General features: G+C 44.1%; 1 protein-coding gene across 1 annotated transcript in view; it reads left to right on the top strand.

Annotated features, from left to right (window-relative positions):
* KDM3B (lysine demethylase 3B) overlaps nucleotides 1-25,800 on the top strand; it is a 278,360-nt gene that overhangs the window by 56,981 nt on the left and 195,579 nt on the right. Inside the window, 3 exon segments of the mRNA XM_029583992.1 lie at nucleotides 2,767-2,880; nucleotides 3,468-3,573; nucleotides 18,923-19,047. Coding sequence (XP_029439852.1) covers nucleotides 2,767-2,880; nucleotides 3,468-3,573; nucleotides 18,923-19,047 — 345 coding nt within the window.

Below are 25,800 nucleotides of genomic sequence, written 5' to 3'. Positions count from 1 at the left end.
AGTCATGGAAGGCCCAATATTATCTGCTTTACATGGGAGAAGAGGGAGGGAAAAAGGAGGAGAGGGGAGGGAGAAGGTGGAAAGAGAGGGGCTAAAGAGGCCCTGGCCCAGAAACTGTCTGAGCCCTTGTGTGTGTTGTGAGCCAGTGGGTAGTTGTTTACCTGGGAGTCTGTATGGGGGGGGGGGGAGTGTTGTGTGTGAGAGAGTTGTATGTGGGGAGACAGAACATGTGTGTGACAGATGGCATGTGAGAGAAAGCATATGTCTGATATCATGTAAGAGAGACAGTGAGCATGTTGGGGATTCATCCCAAGTCTCCCATACGGCAGAGGGAGGGAGGGAGAATAGAGGGGGGAGGGAGACTAGAGGGGGGAGGTGAGGGGGGGGGGAGGGAGTGGGAAGGAAATGGACCGAAATTTTTTTTTTAAATGTAGCCCGTTGTTACGGGCTTAACGGCTAGTCTACAATATGAATGGGCTCTGACCGGACCGCAAATGCGCAGTAGAGAGCAGCTCTACCACGCATGTGCGGACCATAGAGCTCTGCGCTACGTGTTGGGTGTCATAGAGGGGAGGAGAAAAGGGCAGACGAGTCGCCGCTCTGAGAAAAGGCTCGGCCCATTCCTCCGCCAAGGGGGGAGGGAGTAGGGACTGCCGGACAGTTACATACAGGAGGAGGAAAGGGTAAAAGAGTCGCCGAGCCAGTCCCTCCACTGCCGGGAAAGGGAGGGAAGGGAGTTGGGATGGCCGGAGCAGAGCTAATGCGCATTGTGAAATTAAACCAGACTGAGCCACGGCAACGCGTGGCCAGGTACAGCTACTTCATAATAAGTTTACTGATAGCAGCATCAAGACTTTTTTAGTTAAGGGAAGTAATCCCATGCTTTCTGTTAAGGGTAGTAACTTCTGCTCTGCGTAGGTAACTCCCATGCTTATCAGTTCCCCAGACTGTAAAAGTCAGGGCCCTTGTTGAGTGTTGTCTAAATCCAATTCCCCTTTCCCCCCTGCTGTTGGAGAGCAATGTTGCGGTTTCATCAAAAGCATCAAGGCTTATTGGTTAAGGGTAGTACCCACCACACCAGCAAGTTACTCCCCTGCACTCTTTTCTTCATTCCCGTCCTCTAGCCTTTAGGGATCCACATTGTTTATCCCATGCCCCTTTGAAAACTTGGAGCATTTTTGTTTTCAACACCTCCTCCGGAAGGTAATTCCAGGTATCCACCCCCCCTCTCTGTGAAGAAATATTTCCTGACGTTGGTTCTGAGTCTACCCCCCCCCCCCCTGGAGTTTCGTGATCCTTAGTTCTACTGTGTTTTTCCCAATGGAAAGAAGTCCGTAGATCATTAAAATCTTTCAGGTCTGTATCCTATCTCCCTTGCAGCTCCTGTCTTCCAGGGTGTACACATTTACATCCTTCAGCCCCTCCTCAGGAAGAGTCTTCACACCTCCAACTGCTCTGAGTTCCTAGGAAAGGCAGGAGTTTTAAACTAGTACCAGGCCAGATACCTGAGGCAGGGAGTTAAAGCCTGACTGAAGAACTGGGCTTTCCCCCGAGTCCTCCTGCAGTTATCAGCCACTTAATATCTTTCAGCAGGCACTTGCAACCCTCTAACTTTCATGCCATGGCATTCTGCATTAATGGAAACTGATATCAACCCTTTCTTGTCAATCCATTATATAGCTCATTGCAGTTATTACAGAATGGACTATTTTGACTTTGTCTTGCTCATGCCAACCTAGCAGTTACATTATTCCCCCCCTATCATTACCTGACTAGCCACTTTTGTCTTCCCCCCTCCCCACAGCCCAAATCCCATCTGGTATTTTTAAGCAATTTTCAATTCACTAATGCTCCAGTGTATCCACCAGCTTATAGAAAACTCTCTACCCCCTTTTCATTCCCATTAATTCATTCTGGTTAGTATTTTTATTTATTTATTTGTTTAACAAATTTTAAAACAAATGTCAGATGAATAAGGAAGGACAATGACTTTACCAGCTGGAAATTACACAACATAAAACTAAATCTTCCTAACAGTGCAACCTAGAAAATAGAAAACAGAAAACTGGTTAAAATTTTACAAATGTCATTGTGAATAGATGAACTTTCATTTGTTTCTGAAACTGCTTCAAATGAGTAGTTAGTCGGATCTGTTCTGGAAGTGAATGCCAAAAGCTAGGACTAGTGACAGAAAAGGCCCTACCTCTGTTCTCACCGAGCTGTGCATGACATACGGAGGCGACCTTCTAATAATCTCTTGTTAGATGAACTTAAGACCTGCCTGGGTGATAAATGTGCACTATAAAATTCAGTTTCGTAACCTCATGTGAGTTCAACATCTTATAAATCAAGGTTGCAGGGTTGAATTTTATTCTCCACTGGACTGGAAACCAGTAGAAAGATTTTAGAACCAGAGTAATGTGTTGATGAAAGCCTGCTGAAGTTTAAGAGAGATATGAGGCATTGCAATAACTGACTGTGTTTTGTCACTATCTCCTTTTCACTAGATTGGTGAGTCTATGGGTGGAAATATCTTTTACTATTCCTTGTCAGGTGCATCCCATTTCTACTTAAACCCTTTTTTGGGAATGTAACACTATGGTGTAGAAACCAAAGACCTTTCTAGGATGTGTCTGTCACTTGCTATGCCGCCCTGATTGGTAAAACAGAGTACAGTTTCTCATGCTGCTGCTGGCAAAGCTGCCATTCACAGTTCTCTTGGTTTGGAGGGTTCTCTTCATTAACTTCTTCCCTTGTCTTTCTCAGACTTTTACTTCTCTGGTGGATAAGCTGGATTTAGGCTCACTGGTTGCTTTGGAGTTTCTTTTGGACCGAGATCTCCACTTTCTATCTGACGACAGGGATTTGTGTCTCTTCCAGGTAATAAAATAAATGGATTTGTTTCATGTCAGCAGAGGCTGAGAAAGATGTGCAGAATTTGGGGTTTAATTATTTGGCTTTTCCAGGTAGTGAAATTAACAATTTGGAATATGTGTTATGGTAGAAAAAAGAATAAGGACTGTGTAAATGTGATAAAATTGTATCAAGATGATGTCGCCTTGTATTCATTTCTAGGAAGGATTTGCATCAAGATCTCTTACAGAAGTCAGTGCTCAGTGCTGGGGAGGGATAGTGGTGCAAGGAGCATCCCTTACAGGAGTCTGTGCTGGAGAGAGGAGCATCCTTTACATAAGTCAGTGCTGGGGAGGGTTGGAGGATTCCTTGCAGGAGTAGGTGTTTCGTGCTGAAGAGGGTTACCTGCTCAAGGAAAATCCCTTGGTCGAGTTCCTGCTTAGAGCTGGGGAGGGTAAAACAAGGCAAGGATCCCTTACTGGAGTCAGTACTCGGGGTTAGGTGTGGATTATCCACAGGATGAGGATCTTCTGCCCTGTGCTAGGGAGTGTGCAGCTGCAGTAGATAGTGATTTTCTTTTTAATTTTTTCCCGTTTTCCTCTCTTCCTTGGCAGTTGGGGACAGAGAAGCAGAAACTGGTATTGCAGGAGCAGCCTATTCTGAGGGATGCTGTTAGTGCCTTGCTCAATGAGCAGAAATTCCAGGAGATATTTAGCCAAGGTAAGACCAGCCCATGTCCCTGCCTAAAACTACCAAGTATGCTGTTGCTCCCCTTGAGTCTATGGTCTCATTGGACAGATGTTGATCTTAGGCTCCTATTTCTAATTTTTCTTGTTTTAAATTTCAGTATTCAGTTTTAACAGTCTTGAAATGTGTCATATGATAAGAGCAGTTCCACTTTACGTTGACAAAAAAACCCTAACATTTTCCCCATGTCAAACATAAATCCACATCCTAAAAGGGGAAGGTTAGGCAAAGCCCAAAGAAACAGCTCATTCTCACATCACTTGTTGATTAAGTCATAGAACACAACCTGTCCATTGACAGTAAAATATCAATCTATTATGGTCTAAATTTTCCAGAAATTTCACTGTGCAGATACAGGAAAACCTGCATTTTTTTATTGCTAATATTTGTTAATGTTTATAGTTCGATAGCTTGGGCTTTACATTTCTAATAATGCAAACATTTGCTATAGATTTATCAGTGGTACAGCAGTTGTAGAGGTTAATAGCTTGGATTAGTGCCACCTACAAACATTTCTCAGGATTTTTCCTCTGGCACAGTCTTTAGCAGCCAATAAGATTTAAAATCTTGTGTATGCACTAAACAGAAAAATAGAATCCATACAGTCTATCTAGTCTGCTTATCCACACTAACTACTCTGCTCTACAATCCCTTCTTCTCACTTTGAGATCCCTTGTGTTTATCCCATGCTTTCTTGAATTCAGATACTGTCGTTGTCTCTACCATACATTCACCCTTTCCGTAAATAAAAATTGCTTAATTACTCCTAAATCTGCCGCCTTTCATCCTCATCCCATGAGGCCTTGTTTCAGAGCCTCCTGTGCATTGATAACTTGGGATATTTTTAAATGTCTGTTCTATCTCCCTTATCCCATCTTTCTTCTAGTGTAACATACAATAGTACATGACATGTACATGTGTTCTTGTGCCCTAAGCTTTAAGTCCAGCAAAAATTATACAGACAGCAGAAAAAGACCCAAATGGTCCATCCAGTCTGTCCAGCAAGTTTTATTTTCTTAGAGTAGTAACTGCTGCTCTCTGTAGGTTACCCCTTTTCTTCTCCTTGCATCTACCACCCTTGAAGCAGTTTTTCCTGACGTTGGTTTTGAGGCTACCACCTTGGAGTTTCATATCATGACCCCTAGTTCTGCTTTCTTTCCATTGGAAAAGGTTCAGTTGCTATGCAGCATTAATACCTTTCAGAAGCTGGAGCAAACAAGTCCCAAGTTGCATCACTAGTGGGTAACATCGCATGATATATTTAAATCTGATGTGTTAACATCTTTTTTAGAGAAGAAACAGCAAAATCTTCACAGTGATTGGGAGTGAGAAGAAAATTACTTAAAAAAAAATATATATTTTCATAAGATCACTTAAGTGTTTTACAGTTTGGAATAATTGATCGGCCTTATTGCTTGATGACTATATTTTGTGCTGCTTATATTTCCTTTTTACCTCACTAATCTGGGTATGATAATGACCAAATGAGTGCTGTAATTGGAAAGTGAAGACTGAGTGGAATGTTGTCGTCTTTGGTGTCCAAGATACTGCAGGGTTCTTTCGGGCTCCATAAGCCAGAGTTGAACCATGGGCCGATCTGAAATGCCACAGGTGAACCAGCTTTATTGGTGCTAACAAAAACCTATAGTCTTTTGTTATCATAATGTGCCATGCCTCAGTAGTAGACATGCTTGTTTTTTCCCCAGTTGGCAGAAATTATGTCCTTAAACTGGTCGGGCCCAATATGACCATATTTATTGTAGAAAAATTGAATTTAGTTGAAATATCCTTAGAGGCAGCTATTATCTTACACAAACGGTGGTCAGATCATGGGACCAGTTGCACCACCAACTTTGGGGTACCCTGAGACAAGAACAATAAACTCATAAAGATAAGATCTAGAGTATGTCCATCCTTATGGGTGGGTGCATAAACTATCTGGGCCCAACCAAGAGCTAACATAGAGTCTAGAAATATATTGAAACATAGAAGTGATGGCAGAAAAGGACCTAATGGCCAATCCAATCTGCCCAGCAAGCTCCCATAGTTATCAATTTCCCATACTTATCAGACCGCCAAGGTCAGGGCTCTTGTTGGTTACTGTTTGAGTCCAATTTCCTTTCACCCCCTGCCGTTGAAGCAGAGAGCAATGTTGGAGTTGCATCAGAAGTGTAGTATCAGGCTTTTGGTTACGGGTAGTAACCGCTGCATCAAGCAAGTTACCCCCATGCGTATTTGTTTTCACAGACTGTACAGTTCATTGTCCTTGTTGGTTGTTGTCTGAAACCAATTCCTCTTTACCCCTGCTGTTGAAGCAGTGAGCAATGATGGAGTTGCAACAAGGTATGAAGGCTTATTTGTTAAGGGTAGTATCCGCCACATTAGCAAGTTAACCCCACTGAAAGTGGACAAAGCCATGGGGCCTGATGAGGTTCACTCCAGAATACTGAGGGAACTCAGAGATGTGCTGACGGGTCCACTGTGTGACCTGTTCAATAGATCTTTGGAAAAGGTTGTAGTGCCTAGTGACTGGAGAAGAGCGGTGGTGGTCCCGCTTCACAAGAGTGGGAGCAGAGAAGAGGCTGGAAACTAAAGGCTGGTTAGCATCATCTCAGTGGTGGGAAAATTAATGGAGACTTTGCTGAAAGAAAGGATAGTGAACTATCTACAATCCGGTGGGTTGCTCGATCAGAAGCAGCATGGATTCACCAGGGGAAAGTCCTGTCACATGAATCTAATTGATTTCCTTTTTGGGGTGACTAGAGAACTGGATCAGGGAAGAGCACTTGATGCAATTTACTTGGATTTTAGTAAAGCTTTTGTACGGTCCCACACAGAAGACTCATCAACAAAATGAGAAGCTTGTGAGTCAGCTCCAAAGTGTTGGAATGGATTACAAACTGGTTGACTTAATAGAAGGACAACGGGTTATGGTTAAATGAACCTACTCTGAACAGAGAATGGTGTTAAGTGGAGTGCCACAAGGATCGGTGTTGGGATCGGTACTGTTCAAAACATCTTTGTGAGTGACATTGTGGACGCGGTTAGAAGGTAAAGTTTGTCTATTTGCGGATGATACTAAGATCTACAACAGAGTGGATACGCCGGAAGGTAGTACGAGAATGAGACGGGATTTAAGGAAGCTGGAAGAGTGGTCGAACATATGGCAGCTTGGGATTCAATGCCAAGAAATCCAGAGTCTTGCATCTGGGGTGTGGTAATCCAAAAGAACTATATGTGTTGGGGGGGGTGAAGGGCTGAGTGTGCACCGAAGGCCAGCGAGTAGAGAGACCTGAAGTCGACGAAGCAGTGTGATGCGCGATAGCCCAAAGCCAGAAGAATGCTGGGCTGCATAGGGGAAAGGAATATCTAGAAAGAAAGGGAAGGTGACAATCCCCTTGTACAGGTCCTTGGCGAGGCCTCACCTGGAGTACTGTTCAATTCTGGAGACCGTATCTCAAAAGAGACAGACAGGATGGAGGCAGTCCAGAGAAGGGCGTCCAAAATGTTGGTAGGTCTCCATCAAATGACTTACGAGGAGAGGCTGAAGGACCTAAATATGTATACCCTGGAGGAGAGGAGGAGCAGAGGAGATATGATACAGACCATCAGATACTTGAAAGGTTTTAATGATCCATGGTCGTCAACAAACCTTTTCCATTGGAAACAATTTAGTAGAACTAGGGGTCACGATTTGAAACTCCAAGGAGGAAGACTTAGAACCAATGTCAGGAAATATTTCTTCACTGAGAGGGTGGTGGATGCCTGGAATGCCTTCCAGAGGAAGTGGTGAAGACTAAAACTGTGAAGGATTTCAAGGGGCATGGGATAAATAATGTGGATCCCTAAAAGGCTAGAGGATGGGAATAAAGAAAAAAGCTAAACTGGACGGAACTGCAGTTACTACCCTTAAGGGAAACATGGGGTTAACCTGCACGGAGCGGCAGTTACTACCTTGGGAAGCTTGCAGGGCAGACTAAATGGACCATTTTGGTCTTTTTCTGCCATCATTACTATGTTACTATGTTCGTTCCTCTCCCCCTTGCCTTTAGGGATCCAGAATGTTAGGAATTATTAGGAAGGGGATGGTTAATAAAACAGAAAATGTCATAATGCCTCTACATCGCTCCATGGTGAGACCACACCTGGCATACTGTGTACAGTTCTGGTCGCCGCATCTCAATGAACCAACTACAGAATGTACAAGCCGTACTCGTTCTACAGGCCTCCAACTTATCAACCTTCCAGACAACAACCTTACCAACATCAGGTGCCACGCTAGCGCCCCAGAGCCCCTAGCCAGCCCCGTCAACAAACTGACCCTCAACTATCAAAGACCCAGCAGGGTTTTTAGAAATACTCTCGCCACCGGCTCTGACATCTTTGGTAGGGGGCAGGCTGTCCAGGTTCCTCCCAGCCTGGAACCACATCACGTCTGACCAATGGGTCCTGAACATAATAAAAGAAGGTTACTCTCTTCATTTCATATCTCTCCTGACCCTCCCGCACTTAGTTCCTCAGAAACATCAAACAGCACATCGAGGACCTCTCCTTCAGAAAATCAAAATGCTCCTCCAAAACAAGTGCAGTTGGGAATTAACTTCCCCACAACTTCAAGGATTCTATTCACAATACTTCCTTATTCCCAAGAAGTCAGGAGGGCTGCATCCAATCTTGGACCTACGCTCACTCAACAAGTACCTTCACAAAGAGAAATTCAAAATGACTTCTCTCAAGTCCATTCTTCCCTTCCTTCGACTCTATGATTGGATATGTTCACTGGACTTGAAGGATACATATGCCCACATACCAATGCATCCCAACTCCTGGTGTTACCTCTGTTTCCAGATGGACTCCCAACACTTCCAGTACAAAGTTCTTCCACTTGGCCTCTCCTCTGCCCCCAGAGTCTTCACCAAATGTCTAGCAGTAGCGGTGGTACACTCAGTCAACAGGTGGTTCAAATATTTCCTTATCTGGACGATTGGCTTCTAGTGGCACACAACCAGACTCTCTTATGGGATAATCTACTTCGTACTATTTCTTGCCTGGACAATCTAGGTCTACTAATCAACTACGAGAAGTCAAATCTACAGCAAAGACAAACTTTACAGTTCATCGGTGCCTATATCAACACCATTCAAGACAAGGCATTCCTGCCACACCCACGAGCACCAGCTCTCTCCACACTATCTTCAGTTCTGCTTCACAGTACAACTGTTCTGGCCCGCCAAATCTTAACTATTCTAGGACACATGGCAGCATCTATCTATGTAGTCCCACACACACTCGACTGCATATGCGTTGCTTGCAATGGGGTCTAAAAAAATCAATGGACCCAGTTCCTTCATCCACTGTCTACTCCCATCAGCATGAAAACAGACTTGCAATGGTGGCTACTCCCATCAACATTAATGACGGGATCACCTCTATGACCCCCTCGACATCAAATACTACCACAGATGCCTCTCCCAAAGGATGGGGAGCTCACCTAGACCACCTTCAAACTCAGGGACTATGGTCCATGACGGAGCGCAATCTACACACAAACTTCTGGAACTTCGAGCGGTATGAAACGCCCTTCTAGTCTCGAAGATCCCTGCAAGGGAAACGGTGATGATTCACACAGACAACTAAGTCACAATGTTTTATATAAAAAAAAAAAGGAAGGGGAGGATCAAGTTCTTGGAACCTCTGCAGGGAAACAGTCCAGACCCTGGAATGGGCTCACAACAGATCTATCTCCCTACAAGCCTCTTACTCGGAATCAGCAATTCCAGAGCAGACAAGCCAAGCAGAATATTTCACCCCCATGAATGGGAACTACATCAAGAGGTAGCGCATCGCATCTTCTCCACTTGAGGGTCTCCCCTGCATTGACCTTTTCGCGACAGAGCGCAACAGGAAAGTGATTAAGTTTTTGCTCGGTGTATCCAAGCCCACACTGACTAGCTCAGGACGCGTTCCTTATAAACTGGTCTCGATTTTCTGTATGCGTTCCCTCCAATACACTCATCTCTCACACAGTCCAAAGATGCATCGAAGACCAGGCAGATTTGATTCTCATCGCGCCAGCGTGGCCAAGACAACCATGGTACAGTTACCTGATACAGTTGTCAATACACAATCCAATTCCCCTAGGCAACAGCCCTCAGCTACTTACCCAGGAGAATGGATCACTACTTCATCCACTTCATCACTGCACCTCATGGCATGGAGATTGAAAGGCTCGCTTTCCAGAACTTGAACATCACTCCTCCCCCTCAAGATATACTAGTCTCCTCCAGAAAACTATCGACTAGACTCAACTACCAACGAAAGTGATCACGCTACACTTCCTGGTGCTCAACTGCAGGTATGAATCCACTCACCTGCCCACCAGAAAGCCTTCTGGCCTACCTCCTTCTGCTCTACAGCGAAGGCCTAGCCACTGCCTCACTCAGAGTACATTTAAGCGCCATAGCAGCCTACCATAATCCCCTAAATGGGGAACCCATATCATGTCATTCTCTCATATCCAGATTCATGAAAGGGGTCCTACGCTTACGTCCCCCGATAAAGAAACCGCCAGTTTCTTTATCGGGGGACGTAAGCGTAGGACCTCGAACAACTAATGCTACCCCCTTTCGAACCATTGGACACTTGTCATCTACGATACCTTTCATGGAGCGTACTCATTTTAACTGCCCTCACATCAGCAAGGTGAGTTAGTGAACTACAAGCCTTGGTTCACTACCCTCCTTATCTACAATTTTACCATGATAAAGTGACATTACGCACACACCCAAATTTTGTGCCAAAGGTGATTTCGGTTTTTCACATTAACCAAACCATCACCTTACCCACTTTTCATCCAAAACCTCACGCCAATGACAGAGCGAAAACTTCACACCCTGGATTGTAAACGTGACCTTGCCTATTACAAAAACCGCACTCATTCGCCTAACAGAGCATCACAGCTCTTCCTCTCTTCAACCCAAATGCGCCAGGATGTACAATATCAAAAAGAACATTATCCTCCTGAATATCCAACTGTATACAATTATGCTATCAAAAGAGTTCGGAACAACTAGCTGCGACGCCAAAAGCGCATCAAGTCCGTGCAATGGCTGCTTCAGTTGCCCACCTCCACGAGGTGCCTCTCATAGTCATCTGTAAAGCAACAACGTGGTCATCGCTACATACCTTCACATCCCATTACTGTTTGGACAAACAGGCTGCAGATGATGCACGCATGGGGCGGACTATACTACAAAAAAGCACATTTTCAACAGAAAAAAAGCCTTCATAAGAACTGTCCTCCTCTAATTCTTGTATTGAGCGAAATTAAACAAACCACACTCCTATACATATGCTCAATACGACAGCTGGGGCTCCCAGACAGCATGGCTAATTCAGCTGTTTATCTAAGTGAAAAATGCAAGTTTACTTACCGTAAATGGTGTTTTCCGTAGATAGCAGATGAATTAGTCTTGCTGACCCGCCCGCCTCCCCAGACAGTTCCGTCAGGGCATACTAACTTGCTTTGATACAGACTGAGGAGCCTCAGGCAAACACGGAAAGATACAAGAGGGAGCACCTAGCTGAAAGACTTTACTAATCTTAGAGAGCTCTGCCACCTAGTGGCATGGTGGACATACCTAGACAGCATGGCTAATTCATCTGCTATCTATGTAAAGCACTGTTTACAGTAAGCAAACTTGCTTTTACTGCATCCTCTGTATCAAAAGACTCTGCAGCTGCCAGAAAAACTTACATGGATAGCGCTGCCATCCGTAGAGTCATAGCAGCTGCCCATTGATCTTTCAATATATCCTAACAAATAGCCCCTGTTACCAAGCTAATATTAGGATGCCATATTTTGGTAATAAACCACACCTTTGGAGGATTAGATGGATAAGTTTGTGGAATTTTTATTTCCAATTGATATCTTTCATTTTCATAAAGTGTATCTGAAGGTCCAGCGATTTCACCTTGCAGTTCTGTAGAATTCTCAACTACAAAATCTACTTTAATCTGATTTTTGCTGGGGTTAATAAACATGTGGATAAAGGTGAACCGGTAGATGTAGTGTATTTGGATTTTCAGAAGGCGTTTGACAAAGTCCCTCATGAGAGGCTTCTACGAAAACTAAAAAGTCATGGGATAGGAGGCGATGTCCTTTCGTGGATTACAAACTGGTTAAAAGACAGGAAACAGAGAGTAGGATTAAATGGTCAATTTTCTCAGTGGAAAAGGGTAAACAGTGGACTGCCTCAGGGATCTGTACTTGGACTGGTGCTTTTCAATATATATATAAATGATCTGGAAAGGAATACGACGAGTGAGGTTATCAAATTTGCAGATGATACAAAATTTATTCAGAGTAGTTAAATCACAAGCAGACTGTGATACATTGAAGGAGGACCTTGCAAGACTTGAAGATTGGGCATCCAAATGGCAGATGAAATTTAATGTGGACAAGTGCAAGGTATTGCATATAGGGAAAAATAACTCTTGCTGTAGTTACACGATGTTAGGTTCCATATTAGGAGCTACCACCCAGGAAAAAGATCTAGGCATCATAGTGGATAATACTTTAAAATCGTCAGTTCAGTGTGCTGCAGCAGTCAAAAAAGCAAATAGAATGTTAGGAATTATTAGGAAGGGAATGGTTAATAGAACGGAAAATGTCATAATGCCTCTATATCGCTCCATGGTGAGACCACACCTTGAATTACTGTGTACAATTCTGGTCGCCGCATCTCAAAAAAGATATAGTTGCGATGGAGAAGGTACAGAGAAGGGCAACCAAAATGATAAAGGGGGATTGGAACAGCTTCCCTATGAGGAAAGGCTGAAGAGGTTAGGGCTGTTCAGCTTGGAGAAGAGACGGCTGAGGGGGGATATGATAGAGGTCTTTAAGATCATGAGAGGTCTTGAACGAGTAGATGTGACTCGGTTATTTCACTTTCGAATAATAGAAGGACTAGGGGGCATTCCATGAAGTTAGCAAGTAGCACATTTAAGACTAATCGGAGAAAATTCTTTTTCACTCAACGCACAATAAAGCTCTGGAATTTGTTGCCAGAGGATGTGGTTAGTGCAGTTAGTGTAGCTGGGTTCAAAAAAGGTTTGGATAAGTTCTTGGAGGAGAAGTCCATTAATGGCTATTAATCAATTTTACTTAGGGAATAGCCACTGCTATTAATTGCATCAGTAGTATGGGAGCTTCTTAGTGTTTGGGTAATTGCCAGGTTCTTGTGGCCTGGTTTTGGCCTCTGTTGGAAACAGGATGCTGGGCTTCATGGACCCTTGGTCTGACCCAGCATGGCATGTTCTTATGTTCTTATGTCTCACTCTTCAGCACTTCCTTAATTCAGCTGTCAACAGAGCAAACCCTAGGTTTGTCTTTGTGGCTGAGAAAAGGCACACTACCTATCAGGGCGTTATTGATTCAAAAGAATAGAGTCTCTATCAGGTTGCCAAGATTCAGTTACACAGAGACAGTCAGGAGCTTCATCCCTTATAAGAACATAAGAAATTGCCATGCTGGGTCAGGACCAAGGGTCCATCAAGCCCAGCATCCTGTTTCCAACAGAGGCCAAACCAGGCCACAAGAACCTGGCAAGTACCCAAACACCAAGAAGATCCCATGCTACTGATGTAATTAATAGCAGTGGCTATTCCCTAAGTAAACTTGATTAATAGCAGTTAATGGACTTCTCCTCCAAGAATTTATCCAAACCTTTTTTGTACCAGCTACACTAACTGCACTAACCACATCCTCTGGCAACAAATTCCAAAGCTTATTGTGCGTTGAGTGAAAAAGAATTTTCTCAGATTAGTCTTAAATGTGCTACTTGCTAACTTCATGGAATGCCCCCTAGTCCTTCTATTATCCGAAAGTGTAAATAACCGATTCACATCTGCTTGATCAAGACCTCTCCTGATCTTACATAAGATCCCCCCTCAGCCGTCTCTTCTCCAATCTGAACAGCCCTAACCTCTTCAGCCTTTCCTCATAGGGGAGCTGTTCCATTCCCCTTATCATTTTGGTTGCCCTTCTCTGTACCTTCTCCATCACAACTATATCTTTTTTGAGATCTGGCGACCAGAATTGTACACAGTATTCAAGGTGCGGTCTCACCATGGAGCGATACAGAGGCATTATGACATTTTCCGTTCTATTAACCATTCCCTGTCTAATAATTCCTAATATTCTGTTTGCTTTTTTGACTGCTGCAGCACACTGAGCCGACGATTCTTCAATGTGTTATCCACTAGGGACACCTAGATCTCTTTCTTGGGTGGTAGCTCCTAATATGGAACCTAACATCGTGTAACTACAGCAAGGGTTATTTTTCCCTACATGCAACACCTTGCTCTTATCCACATTAAATTTCATCTGCCATTTGGATGCCCAATCTTCCAGTCTTGCAAGGTCCTCCTGTAATGTATCACAGTCTGCTTGTGATTTAACTACTCTGAATAATTTTGTATCCTCTGCAAATTTGATAACCTCACTCGTCGTATTCCTTTCCAGATCATTTATAAATATATTGAAAAGTAAGGGTCCCAATACAGATCCCTGAGGCACTCCACTGTCCACTCCCTTCCACTGAGAAAATTGACCATTTAATCATACTCTCTGTTTCCTGTCTTTTAGCCAGTTTGTAATCCACGAAAGGATATCACCACCTATCCCATGACTTTTTAGTTTTCTTAGAAGCCTCTCATGAGGGACTTTGTCAAATGCCTTCTGAAAATCCAAATACACTACATCTACCGGTTCACCTATATCCACATGTTCTTTTCTAGCCTTCTCCATTCTCTTTTCTAGCCTTCACCCCCTCCCCTCTCCCTTTTCATTGTGATTTCTCCATGTTTATTGTTGTAAACCGGTGTGATGTTTCGTACGAATGTCGGTGTATAAAACCTTATAAATAAAATTAACCCCTTCAAATAAAAAATGCATCAGATTTGTTAGGCAAAACTTTGCTTGGGTAAATCCATGCTGACTGTGTTCCATTAAAGCATGTCTTTCTGTATGCTCTGTGATTTTGATCATTAGAATAGTTTCCACTATTTTTCCTGGCACTGAAGTCAGGTTCACTGGTCTATAGTTTTCCGGATCGCCCCTGGAGCAATCCTGGAGACAAAAACATGTGACTGGACTGCCATCTCTTTGTGGCAACTCTTGAAATGTTCTACATCTGTTGCCTAAAACCCTTGCACCATTCCAGTACTTAGTAATGACTCCAAGCCACAATTAAATTCCCCAAATTCTTCTTATTCAGTAACAGCTGACACTCAAGCATAACAACAGTTTGAAACAGGTATTTAGCATGGCTTTCCAACCAGTCTCACACATAAGGAGAAAAGTATAACTAGTCCTACTACTCCTGGGCTGGTTTGTTCAGATTAAAGGGATTCCAGGCCACAGGAACCCTTAGTCTGGTGTTCCAAGTTACATACAATTAATGACAGAGTACATTTCAGATTTCAGTGTTCAGGTTTTCTAAACACTACAATTTCCCCAGAGCTGATCAAGCATAGCTCCAAAATATTGAACTTCTATCACATGATTTCAGCATTCCCAATGTTAGGGGTTGCGAATCACAAATTAACCAATTAAAAGACATGCAAGCTACCCCAGCAGCCGGTTAAAGTAACCTCAGTCTAATATGTCTGGGTGTATATTGCTTAGCCTTCCTGCTGCCCCTAATATCGAGCTTGGCTCTCTCCCAAACTATCGGCTCGATACAGTAAAGTGGGGCCACGGTTACCCCACTCCTAACCCACTTTCTACTCACTTTCCGGCCGTGTTAGCCCTTCCTGTGATACACTATCCCCTTTAAACCCATCCTTACCGCTCTTTAAATCACCGGGTAACCCTTTCCGCACGCGGCATGTTATATACATGTAAACGATCGAATTAAGCTATTCCCTCCATACAGTAACGCGCGCCCCGACTATCGCTATTTTACCCTGCCGTTTTGCCGTGCGTTTAACCTGCTAACTTACGCCTCCCCTTACCCTGCGTTAGAGGCAGGGGTAAGGTAGGCGGCAACTTTCCCCCAAAAGGAAACCTCTAAAAACCTAAAATCCCCTCCTCCCGAAGCGGACTCGACATTACTTTTTGTTGTTTTCTTACTTTTTGTTGCTTTCAGCTCCTTCCCTTCTCTACCGTCCTCCGGAGGGGGCAGCCGGTGGTGAAAGCGGCTTGCAGCGTTCACCCCTGCGCAGGTCCCGGTTCTCCTGGCTCGGCCCTCATCAAATTGTCAAGTCGGGTGAGAGCCCACTGTTCTGTGCCCTCTCCAGTCACGGCGCAAGCGAAGCGGAGCGTACTTTCATTGGCTTGAGCGCCCGTCAATTTGGGTGCTCCAGCCAATGAAAGCACATAGACGGGTGCGCGTGACGCACGCCGTGACGTCACACGCGCCCGTCCATGTGCGCCCAAATTGACGGGCGCTCAACCAATGAAAGTACGCTTCGCTTCGCTCGTGCCGTGACTTTTGATTTGAATATCTCCGAGCAAAGCAGGAACTGTCTGATCACCTTAGCTTGAGCGTGCCTAGGTTTCTCGGGCTATGTAAAACTAAGACTGGGACCAGTGGAATAATTAAAAACCAGCAGCCTTAGCCAAACAGGACGCTCTCCCTGTGCCTATGGAAAACGTCCTCAATGAATTGGCGCGCGGGGGACCGCTGCGAGCCGCTTTCGCCACCTGCCCCCTCCGGAGGGCGGCAGAGAAGGGAAGGGGCTGAAAAGCAACAAAAGGTAAGTTGGCACACGTCGAGCCGCTTCGGGAGGAGGGGATTTTCGGTTTTTAGGTTTTCATGGGTTAAAATTGGGATCCACTTCCTGGTACCTGTCATTTGAAATGACAGGTACCAGCGCACCCAGGATACTGTATAGGCGCTGTATTAAGCGCCTATAGTGTAAAATGGGTTGTGCGGGCCTAACGCTTCGCAGACGCGGCTTGCATTTGCATGCCATTTAAATAGAGTATGGAGCGGTGTGTGATCAGAACAGTGCCTGGGGCAAACGAGGGTGCGCCCGGCACTGCCGTACTCTTTCTAACGCGTCCTTACTGTATCCACCCGTATGTTCCAGCCAATAACTTTAAACAAAGTAGAGCAAATATTCCTCTCCTTGTTTCTTTTTTTGTCCCCTTTTAGAGCTGTCCCTCTCTGGGTTTCTCAGGAGTTGTGCTATGTCAGAGTTAGCAGTGGCACAATCTGCTGCTTCCTAAACATCTTCCCCCAAATCCTCAAAGAAATAGCCACAATTTCTCTGTTGTTTTCTAGCTTTGAAATGGGAATATCTCTGGTTCTCTCTCCTCCTCCATTGTTAGTCAATTGCCTTTCTCTGACTCTCCCCACCTTTTCCCCTTTTATGGGAACTAGCAGCCTCCCTTTGACATGGCCCCTTTTTTACACCACTTTTCTCAAACTAAGTGATTGGAATCCTGGGATTTGTAGTCCTGCTAGAGTAAGCCTACTTAACCCCAGCTTCCAGCTCTTCCTGCTATCACCTTACACAAAGGCCTGTACTAATATCTCTATATCATCACACAGCTACTGCCCTGGGATTACCAAATCTTAGTCTCTAGCCTATGATCTTGCTCTGATTACATAATCTTTTGTGTTTGGGCTGGGATGGAGAAGAAGAGGTGAGCACTTTAAGTGATCCATTGTCCTAAAACGTCAAGGTATATCTGAAACCACTCTTAAGGGATGTATACTCAGCACTTCCCTTAGCCCACTTATGATTTAATTCACTCTTATGTAGTCCCCACACATACAGAAAGACACGCGGGAGAGCCACCGAGCGCCCGTTCTCCTGACACGCACAGGCCACTCTCCTGTGCGTGCAATTCAGTATCAGCCCGCATGCAAATGAGGGCCCGTGGTAAAAGGAGGCGCTAGGGACACTAGCGCGTCCCTAGCGCCTCCTTTTTGACAGAAGCGGCGGCTGTCAGCGGGTTTGACAGCCGATGCTCAATTTTACTGGCGCCTGTTCTCAAACCCGCTGACAGCCACGGGTTCGGAAAATGGACGCCGGCAAAATTGAGCGCCCGTCTTCCAACCCGCGGGCCGATTCTTGATTTATTTTTTTTTTTATTTTTGAGGCCTCCGACTTAATATTGCTGTGATATTAAGTCAGAGGGTGTACAGAAAAGCAGTTTTTTTCTGCTTTTCTGTAAACTTCCCTGTTGCCTGCCGAAATTAACGCCAGCCTTTGGGCAGGAGTTAATTTCTGAGAGTAAAATGTGTGGCTTGGCTGCACATTTTACTTTCTGTATCGCATGGGAATGACTAATAGGCTCATCAGCATGCATTTGCGTGTTGCGGGTGCTATTAGTTTTGGGGGGGGGTTGGCAGCACGTTTTTGATGCGCTATTACCCCTTACTGTATAAGGGGAAAAAATAGCGCGTCGAAAACGTGCAGCCAAACGCGGGCTAACAGTGCGCTCTACCGGCCCGACAATCTGATGGTAATTTACAATCTTGTGGGAGCTGTAATAGAAAATCATGACATTTTCCCATGAAGAGCACTTTGCCTGAAGATATTCAGAGGGATAGCTGTGCGTCTGGACTAGCAAAAGAGTGAGGCGGGTGGCACCTTATAGATTAACCAATTTGAGGCATGAGCTTGCAAGGACAGAGTCTACTGCCTCAATACATTGATTATTTATTTATTTAACACTTTTTAATACCGACCTTCATAGTAATAACCATATCGGATCGGTTTACATTTAACAAGGGTATAACTGAAGCGTAACTAAAGTAAATTAAACAATAGAGGTGAATAAGGCAAAGTTACATTCAACAAGGAGTAAGAACTTGGAAGCTTACGTAGCTGGAAGGAAGTAAAGGCAGGTAATAATCAAGAAATACAATAGAGAGAGTCTCTATTATGATTAGTCTCTAAGGTGCCACCCGCCTCATTGCAACGTCTCCGGAAGGAGTTTTTCATGCTGCTCCACACACAAGAGGGGAGGTGGGAGGTAGACTTGTAAACTTGAGGGCATATCATTTATTTAGTGCAGAAGATCAAGTGCATTATTGGTCTAATAAATACAATTAATTAACTACTGGTAAGGTTATAAGCACTCTGAGGAGTAGAATTTGTAATAGCTTATCTGTTATCTTTCTGTGTGTATTGATAACCATACATAAATCATAATTATTGCTGGCCATATAGGAATTTTAAAATTTGGATAGCAGTATTACTGAGAAGAAAGTCCGTCAGTGCTGCTTGGGGGCTCTGGGCTATGGATATAGAATGCATATCTGTCTAGTTTTGTATAAACTGATAACATTTCCTTTTTCAGGCTCTTATAGTATCCAGGGGCAGAAGGTGAAGGTGTACCAGCCGGACGATGAAAACCAGTGGTTCTATGGGGTGGTAAACCATCAGGATCCGGTGTCTCGTATCATGGGCGTGGCAGTGGGCGAGGTAAGAGGCTGAGTTTAGGTGTAGTAGCGACTGTGGCTGAAGTATCAGTTAATTTTTATTGCTTTGTGGTCTCAAAGGATTAATATGAAAGTGTCTTATCTGTGTTAATGCTACTTTATGCCATTTTGGTTCTCAGAGTAATGAGTTGCTGAGATAAATATAAATAAAGGTCAGCAAACAAAACTGTAGGTGAAATATTTTAACACATTTTCTTTAGAGGTGAAACTTTTTATTGGACTAACATTGATGCATCTATGAGTAACTTGTCACGAGTTAGATTATCTTCATCAGGGCGTATAACACTCAAAAGCAAATGTATTAATTTAGCAGTCAGCATGTTTCAAAATCACAGTGCTCAGTGGGAAGACTGCAAATCAGGGAGAGTGGAGATGGACTTCCACTGCTCTGAACTGGAGGAGGAGGAGTGTGAAACCAGATGGAGCAGAGGAAGGAAGTGGGGCTAAAAACTGATGTGGTTAGTGAAGGAAGGGTGAGGGGAGAAAGACTGAGAGTTGAAGTGGGAGAGGGGAGACCTTGGAGAAAGGTGAAGGGAAATGGGCACTGCTTTACAGTACTTAAGTTCCTAATGGCGAGCAGAATTCGGCTCTATACCTGGTGTGGTCAGCAGACCAGTCTGTGGTCTGCTGACCACAGACTGGCGAGCGGATGTTTCTACTTATGCACGCACTAGACGGATATGATTTCTCCTTATTGCGGTGTTTATCTTGTATGCAAAGAAAACATAAATGAAGAGACAGGAGATCTTCAGTGTCCAAGCAATGTGCAGTACCATCTGCTAACTGGAGACGCACACTCTTCTGTCAATAGACAGTTGTGGAACACAGAAAAGTTGCATCACTACTACTGCTATGCATGTAATTCTGGGAAATTGTTTGTTTAACTGGGAATACCCTTCTGGAGCCTAAACTTAGTGTTGAAGGCTTCCAGTGCTGTTTCTCTTAGAGCAGCATGGAGGCACTGGGAGGCGGGTAAACGGTGCCTTGCTCCAGGCAATCTAATTTAAGGTATTGGGCGGGAGAGCACTGCAATATGGTGGGAGGGAAGCTGCCTGATTTTATAATTTATGATACACTGGGATGGGATGGGGGGGCTTGTTAATATTTTAAGGAGTTGGAGGGTAGGGAGGGGATGGCCTGCTGTAGTTTTTCATTTTTTTACAGCGCTACTTAGCTGGATATCTTTAAACTTTATTCCTGTTCATACCCAGATCAGTACCTGGATTTTTATCCCTTTCAGCAGATGGAGACTGAAAAAAAGTTTGACTGACACTGCTGTATAACCACGTGTACCACCTGCAGCCCCTCGGTATTTCTCTGTCTCCAGCACATGTAGAGGTGTAAAACCTGCAGTCTGGGAAAAAAAATTAAAGAAGAAGGAAGCAAAAGTATTTCCTCTCAGGGGCTTGCTAGGTTCTGGTGGGGCCAACCTTTCTGGTCTGAGGTGGACGAGCAAGGGGTTGGTGACCTTTGAGTTGGCTCAATCCTTTCTCTGTGGGAGTTGAAAGCTGGTAGTTCCAGTTCCTTCTTCCCCAGGAGGACCCATTGGATTCTGCTGCATTTCTTCAGCTGCAGAGCTTCCTGCTTCAGGGAAGGAGCTACTTTTTGTTTTAACCATACATATTTCACTTGGATGCAGCTCCTCCACCGCTCTCTACATTAATGGCGGGGGTGGAAGGGAATTAGAACCAAGAGCTAAGAGAAACAGATAAGTATGGGAGAAGAAATGAGGGAAGCTTGCTGGGCAGACTGGATGGGCCATTTGGTCTTCTTCTGCCGTCATTTCTATGTTTCTATGTTTCTATGTTTTAATTAAAAATAAATAAATAAATAAAAGTTAAGAAATGCAGCAATCTGAGCAGGGGGCAGATGTCTTGCTTGGCAGTGCCAGCACAGCGGCAGCGACTGGGAGTCCCAGTGAGGTACTTACTGCGGCATGTGGCTTTGACCACACGATTCGGCCTACAAGAAGGAATGGCGTGCTGCAGCAACTGCTGGTCTTGTGGTGATCTGAGCATGCGGATTTTGTATGCAAACCTCTGTACTTGCTGCATCTCTGAGGGGGAGGGCAATTCGGGGTAGGCTTCTCTGGTGCACAAGAGAGAGCGGCAGCCCAAACGAGAGGCATGAGCATTCTGGGTGACTGCGGATGGTTTTCCTGTCAGCACTGGAATGGTGACCATCTTGGCTTCGGTGTCAGCAGCAGAACCGTCTGGGGAGTTGGGGGATTCCCCTCCACCATTGTCTCCTGTCATTCAGGGTTAGGAAGCTGCTTCTGAGGGAGAGGAGGACCTCCTGGGGGAGGACTCTGATTCCTCTGCTTTCTCTTCAGATTTTGTGCTCCTCATGCACAAAACTTATTTTTCCAGAAAAGCTGTGGGATTGTCCCTTGGATTGCATGCCACAAAGAGGCTCAAGGTTTTGCAGAGGAAGGGATCTGCATGTATTCAGAGGTTCCTGGGGCTGATAGCTCACCCGAATAGCACTGGAGAGGACTCTGAGAATTTGGTTCCGCTGGCAGATGAGTCTCCTGGGGCGGGTGCCTTTTCTGGCTTTTCAGATCCAGATGAAGTCCTTAGAGGTGCCTTTTACTGAAGGGTACGATCTTAAGTGGTGCATCTCTTCCACAAGGAGAGCTGTGACCCTTGATACCTCATGTTTTGAAGGGGCTGGGACTCAAGGTTCCACAGGAGGAATATGAACAGGAAAACATGGACCTGGTCATAGACGGCTTGAGGGGTCCAGCAAAGGCTTTTCCTTTTCATAGATCAGTGAAGAAGTTGGTGGTCAGGGAGTGGGACATTCTGGAGACTGGTCTGAAAGATGGAAGGGCAATGGCCAAGTTGTATCCATTTCCAGAAGACATACTTGAGATTTTAATGCTTCTAAAGGTGGATGCTTCTGTGTTGGCTGGTTCAGCTGCACTGAAGAATGTACAAGGCCTGAAGTTGGAGATTCATCTCAAGAAGGTGTCTGCGTTAGGTATTTGGGTTGCAGTTTGTAGTAACTTTATGCAGAGACCTTGCCTATGCTGGGTCCAATAATTGCAGGCTACGGAGCCTATATCGACAGAGCAGGTGGATCATCTGGAGGCTGCAGTAGCTTATGTTGCAGATACTTTATATGATCTCATCAGAACTTCTTTGAGGATTATGATGTTTGCTGTGTTAGCCAGGTATCTCCTTTGGTTAAGGAACTGGTTGGTGGATGTCTAGTCCAAGTCGCAATTGGGGTCTTTCCCTTTCAAGGGCAAGCTTTTGTTTGGAGAAGACTTGGAAGAGCTGGTGAAGCATCTGGGAGAGACCAAAGGGCATAGTTTGCCAAAGGGCAAACTGAAGGGAGAAAAGTCTTTTTCTGTGCATCCCCGTTTCTGAGATAATAGAAGATTTCAGACAAATGAGTCCCCTGCGGATACTCAGAGACTAGGATCTGGTAGATCGCAGTCCTGGGGCCAGTCCTTTAGTTGGGAAAGGAAGCAAAACCGAGACAACCCTGGGCAGGGATCTGGTGGAGCAAGGCTGGTCCATTCCTCTATTCCTGCAGTTGGGGGTTGTCTGACTCACGATGGACCAGTGGACTCTAAGTGTGATAAGAGAAAACTATGCATTAGAATTTGCTCGCCTCCTCAGAGATGCGTTCATCATCTCCCCTTGCGCTGTACTTGTCAAGAGGATGTCCGTGCAAGGGACCATAGACTTTTTGCAGTGCCTGGGGCCATTGTTCTTGTTCCTGTAGGGGAGCATGGAATAGGAAGATATTCCATTTATTTCGTAGTGCCAAAACAGGGACCTTCTTCTCGATTTTGGATTTAAAGAAGGTAAATAAGGCTCTGAAGGTTCCCCATTTTTGTATGGAGACTCTGTTCAACCATCGTGACCATACGCAAAGGAGATTTTTTGTTGTCCCTAGATCTGACGGAAGTATATCTGCCCATAGTGATCTGACTAGATCAATGGTTTCTACTGTTTTTGGTTCTTGGGAAGCATTTTCAGTTTCACCAAAGTGATGGTTGTGGTAGCAGCCGCTCTCTGAGATGAGGTCATACTAGTCCAGCAGTATCTAGTCAACTGGCTCATTCAGTCAAAGTTGGAGGCCCTCTTTTGGCAGTCAGTGCAACAGGTTTTGCAGAAATTGAGATCACTGGGCTAGGTAGTAAATCTAGCAAAAAGCCATCTCACACCACCTCAAGTTTTGAAATATTTAGGAGCCTGCTTCGACACCAGAGTAAGGAAGGTGTTTCTCACTGGGGACAGCATGCTTAAGCTGCAGATACAGATTTGCTGTCTTTTAAGGCTTATGGTGTCCAGGGTCTGGGACTTACCTACAGGTTCTGGGCTCTATGGCTTTGACTTTGGAGCTAGTCCCTTGGGCGTTTGTTCATTTGTGGCCTCTGCAGAGGGATATTCTTTCCCATTAGAATCCATTGTCTCCATTATATGCAAATTTATCTCATGCATATTCATTATGGATATCCTGAAAACCTGACTGGATGTGGGGTCCCCAGGACCAGTTTGGGAAGCCCTGGGATAAAGCGTCCAAATCCACAATTGCACATTGGTTGAAGGAGGCTATAGGCTCGGCATACATCTGTCAGGATCGTCCTGTACCAGACGGTTTAAGAGCTTACCCCACTCACCCTCAGGCGACATTCTTAATACATTTACAATGAAAAAGAAATAACAGGTAAAATTTTGGAAAAAACATACCAAATTTTAACAGACTAAAAAAAAAAAAAAAAAGGAAATTACTTTTTTGTTTTACCAATTTTTAAGTCCTCAATCTGGGAAGCCATCAAATAAAGAAAAAAATCTTGATAAGGAAATATTCAAACAATTTGAATACTTAGAGCCATATTTCCATTTAAACCAGTTACATTATCCAATAAAGCTGTTATACTTCCCTCATCCACCCTTATCCAAAAGAAAAACTTCTAGGTGTGCAGGATCAAGAAAGACAAACTTATTTTTTTGATATACAATAATGCATTTGCAAGGGAATTTGAGAAAGAAGGTGGCTCCCAAGGAAACCACCCTCTGTCTCATTATAAGAAATTGTTTCCTTCTTGACTGCATAGCCCTAGAGACGTCCGGAAATGCCTGAACTGTTTGACCACAAAATTTGAAGCCTCTGTTTTTAAAGTATTTCTGCATTACCAGATTTTGTTTCTTGCTCCAAACCAAAAGCCACAATCAATGTGGCTCTTGTTTGGATATCGTCTACTGACACCTCCAAAAATGATGTTAAATTTGGACTTTCGGCAGATAATAAATCTATACCCCCTTCAGGTGCCTCCCCCGCTCTTTTCATATTAGAAGTATAATATATCTTAGAAATCAGCAAATCATTAGATATACCCAAGATTTTTTACATATTTCTTAAACAGTTCCTGTGCTGCTGATAATCTTGTAAAGGGAAAATTCAAGAACCGTAAATTTTTACTTCTTAAGCTATTTTCCAAGCCTTCAATTTGCTTATACATTATCAAAGTATCTTTAATAAAAGTGGCTCCACTTGTCTGCAAAGATGTAATTTGTGCTGCCGAGGCTATTCCTGCTTGTTCCACACATTCAATACGCTTTCCATGGTCCTTCAGCATTTCCTTGGTCTGGGCAAAGAAATTTGTGGATTGGGCCATAGAGAGAAATTTCTCTCCATCTTGGTAACAGCTTTCCACACATCAAGGAGAGTAATATTGTCAGGTTCACCCATTTCCGGTTCTGAGGGTATTAACAAATCAGTTACACTCACAGCTGTATTATCTCCACCTTCCTCAGTAATGGTAGGAACCTGAACAGATGGTTCATTCTTATTTTCCTTGATAGTTCTTAAGTCCATCAGGCCTGTGAGTGAATCAGTTGGACCGTTAGATGATCAAGGGGTTAAAGGGGCACTTAGAGAAGATAAGGCCATTGCGGAAAGATTAAATGATTTCTTTGCTTCGGTGTTTACTGAAGAGGATGTTGGGGAGGTACCCGTACTGGAGAACGTTTTCATGGGTAATGATTCAGATGGACTGAATCAAATCACGGTGAACCTAGAAGATGTGGTAGACCTGATTGACAAACTGAAGGGTAGGAAATCACCTGGACCGGATGGTATACACCCCAGAGTTCTGAAGGAACTAAAAAATGAAATTTCAGACCTATTAGTAAAAATTTGTAACCTATCATTAAAATCATCCATTGTACCTGAAGACTGGAGGATAGCAAATGTAACCCCAATATTTAAAAAGGGCTCCAGGGGCGATCCGGGAAACTATAGACCAGTTAGCCTGACTTCAGTACCAGAAAAAAATAGTGGAAAGTGTTCTAAACATCAAAATCACAGAACATATAAAAAGACATAGTTTAATGGAACAAAGTCAGCATGGCTTTACCCAAGGCAAGTCTTGCCTCACAAATCTGCTTCACTTTTTTGAAGGAGTTAATAAACATGTGGATAAAGGTGAACCGGTAGATGTAGTGTATTTGGATTTTCAGAAGGCGTTTGACAAAGTTCTTATGAGAGGCTTCTAAGAAAAGTAAAAAGTCATGGGATAGGTGGCGATGTCCTTTCGTGGATTGTAAGCTGGCTAAAAGACAGGAAACAGAGTAGGATTAAATGCACAATTTTCTCAGTGGAAGGGAGTGGGCAGTGGAGTGCCTCAGGGATCGGTTTTGGGACCCTTATTTTTCAATATATTTATAAATGATCTGGAAAGAAATACGACGAGTGAGATAATCAAAATTGCAGATGA

Source organism: Rhinatrema bivittatum, chromosome 18, assembly GCF_901001135.1.
Source record: "Rhinatrema bivittatum chromosome 18, aRhiBiv1.1, whole genome shotgun sequence".
NCBI lineage: Eukaryota > Metazoa > Chordata > Amphibia > Gymnophiona > Rhinatrematidae > Rhinatrema > Rhinatrema bivittatum.
This window is presented reverse-complemented; position numbering and strand designations above follow the sequence as displayed.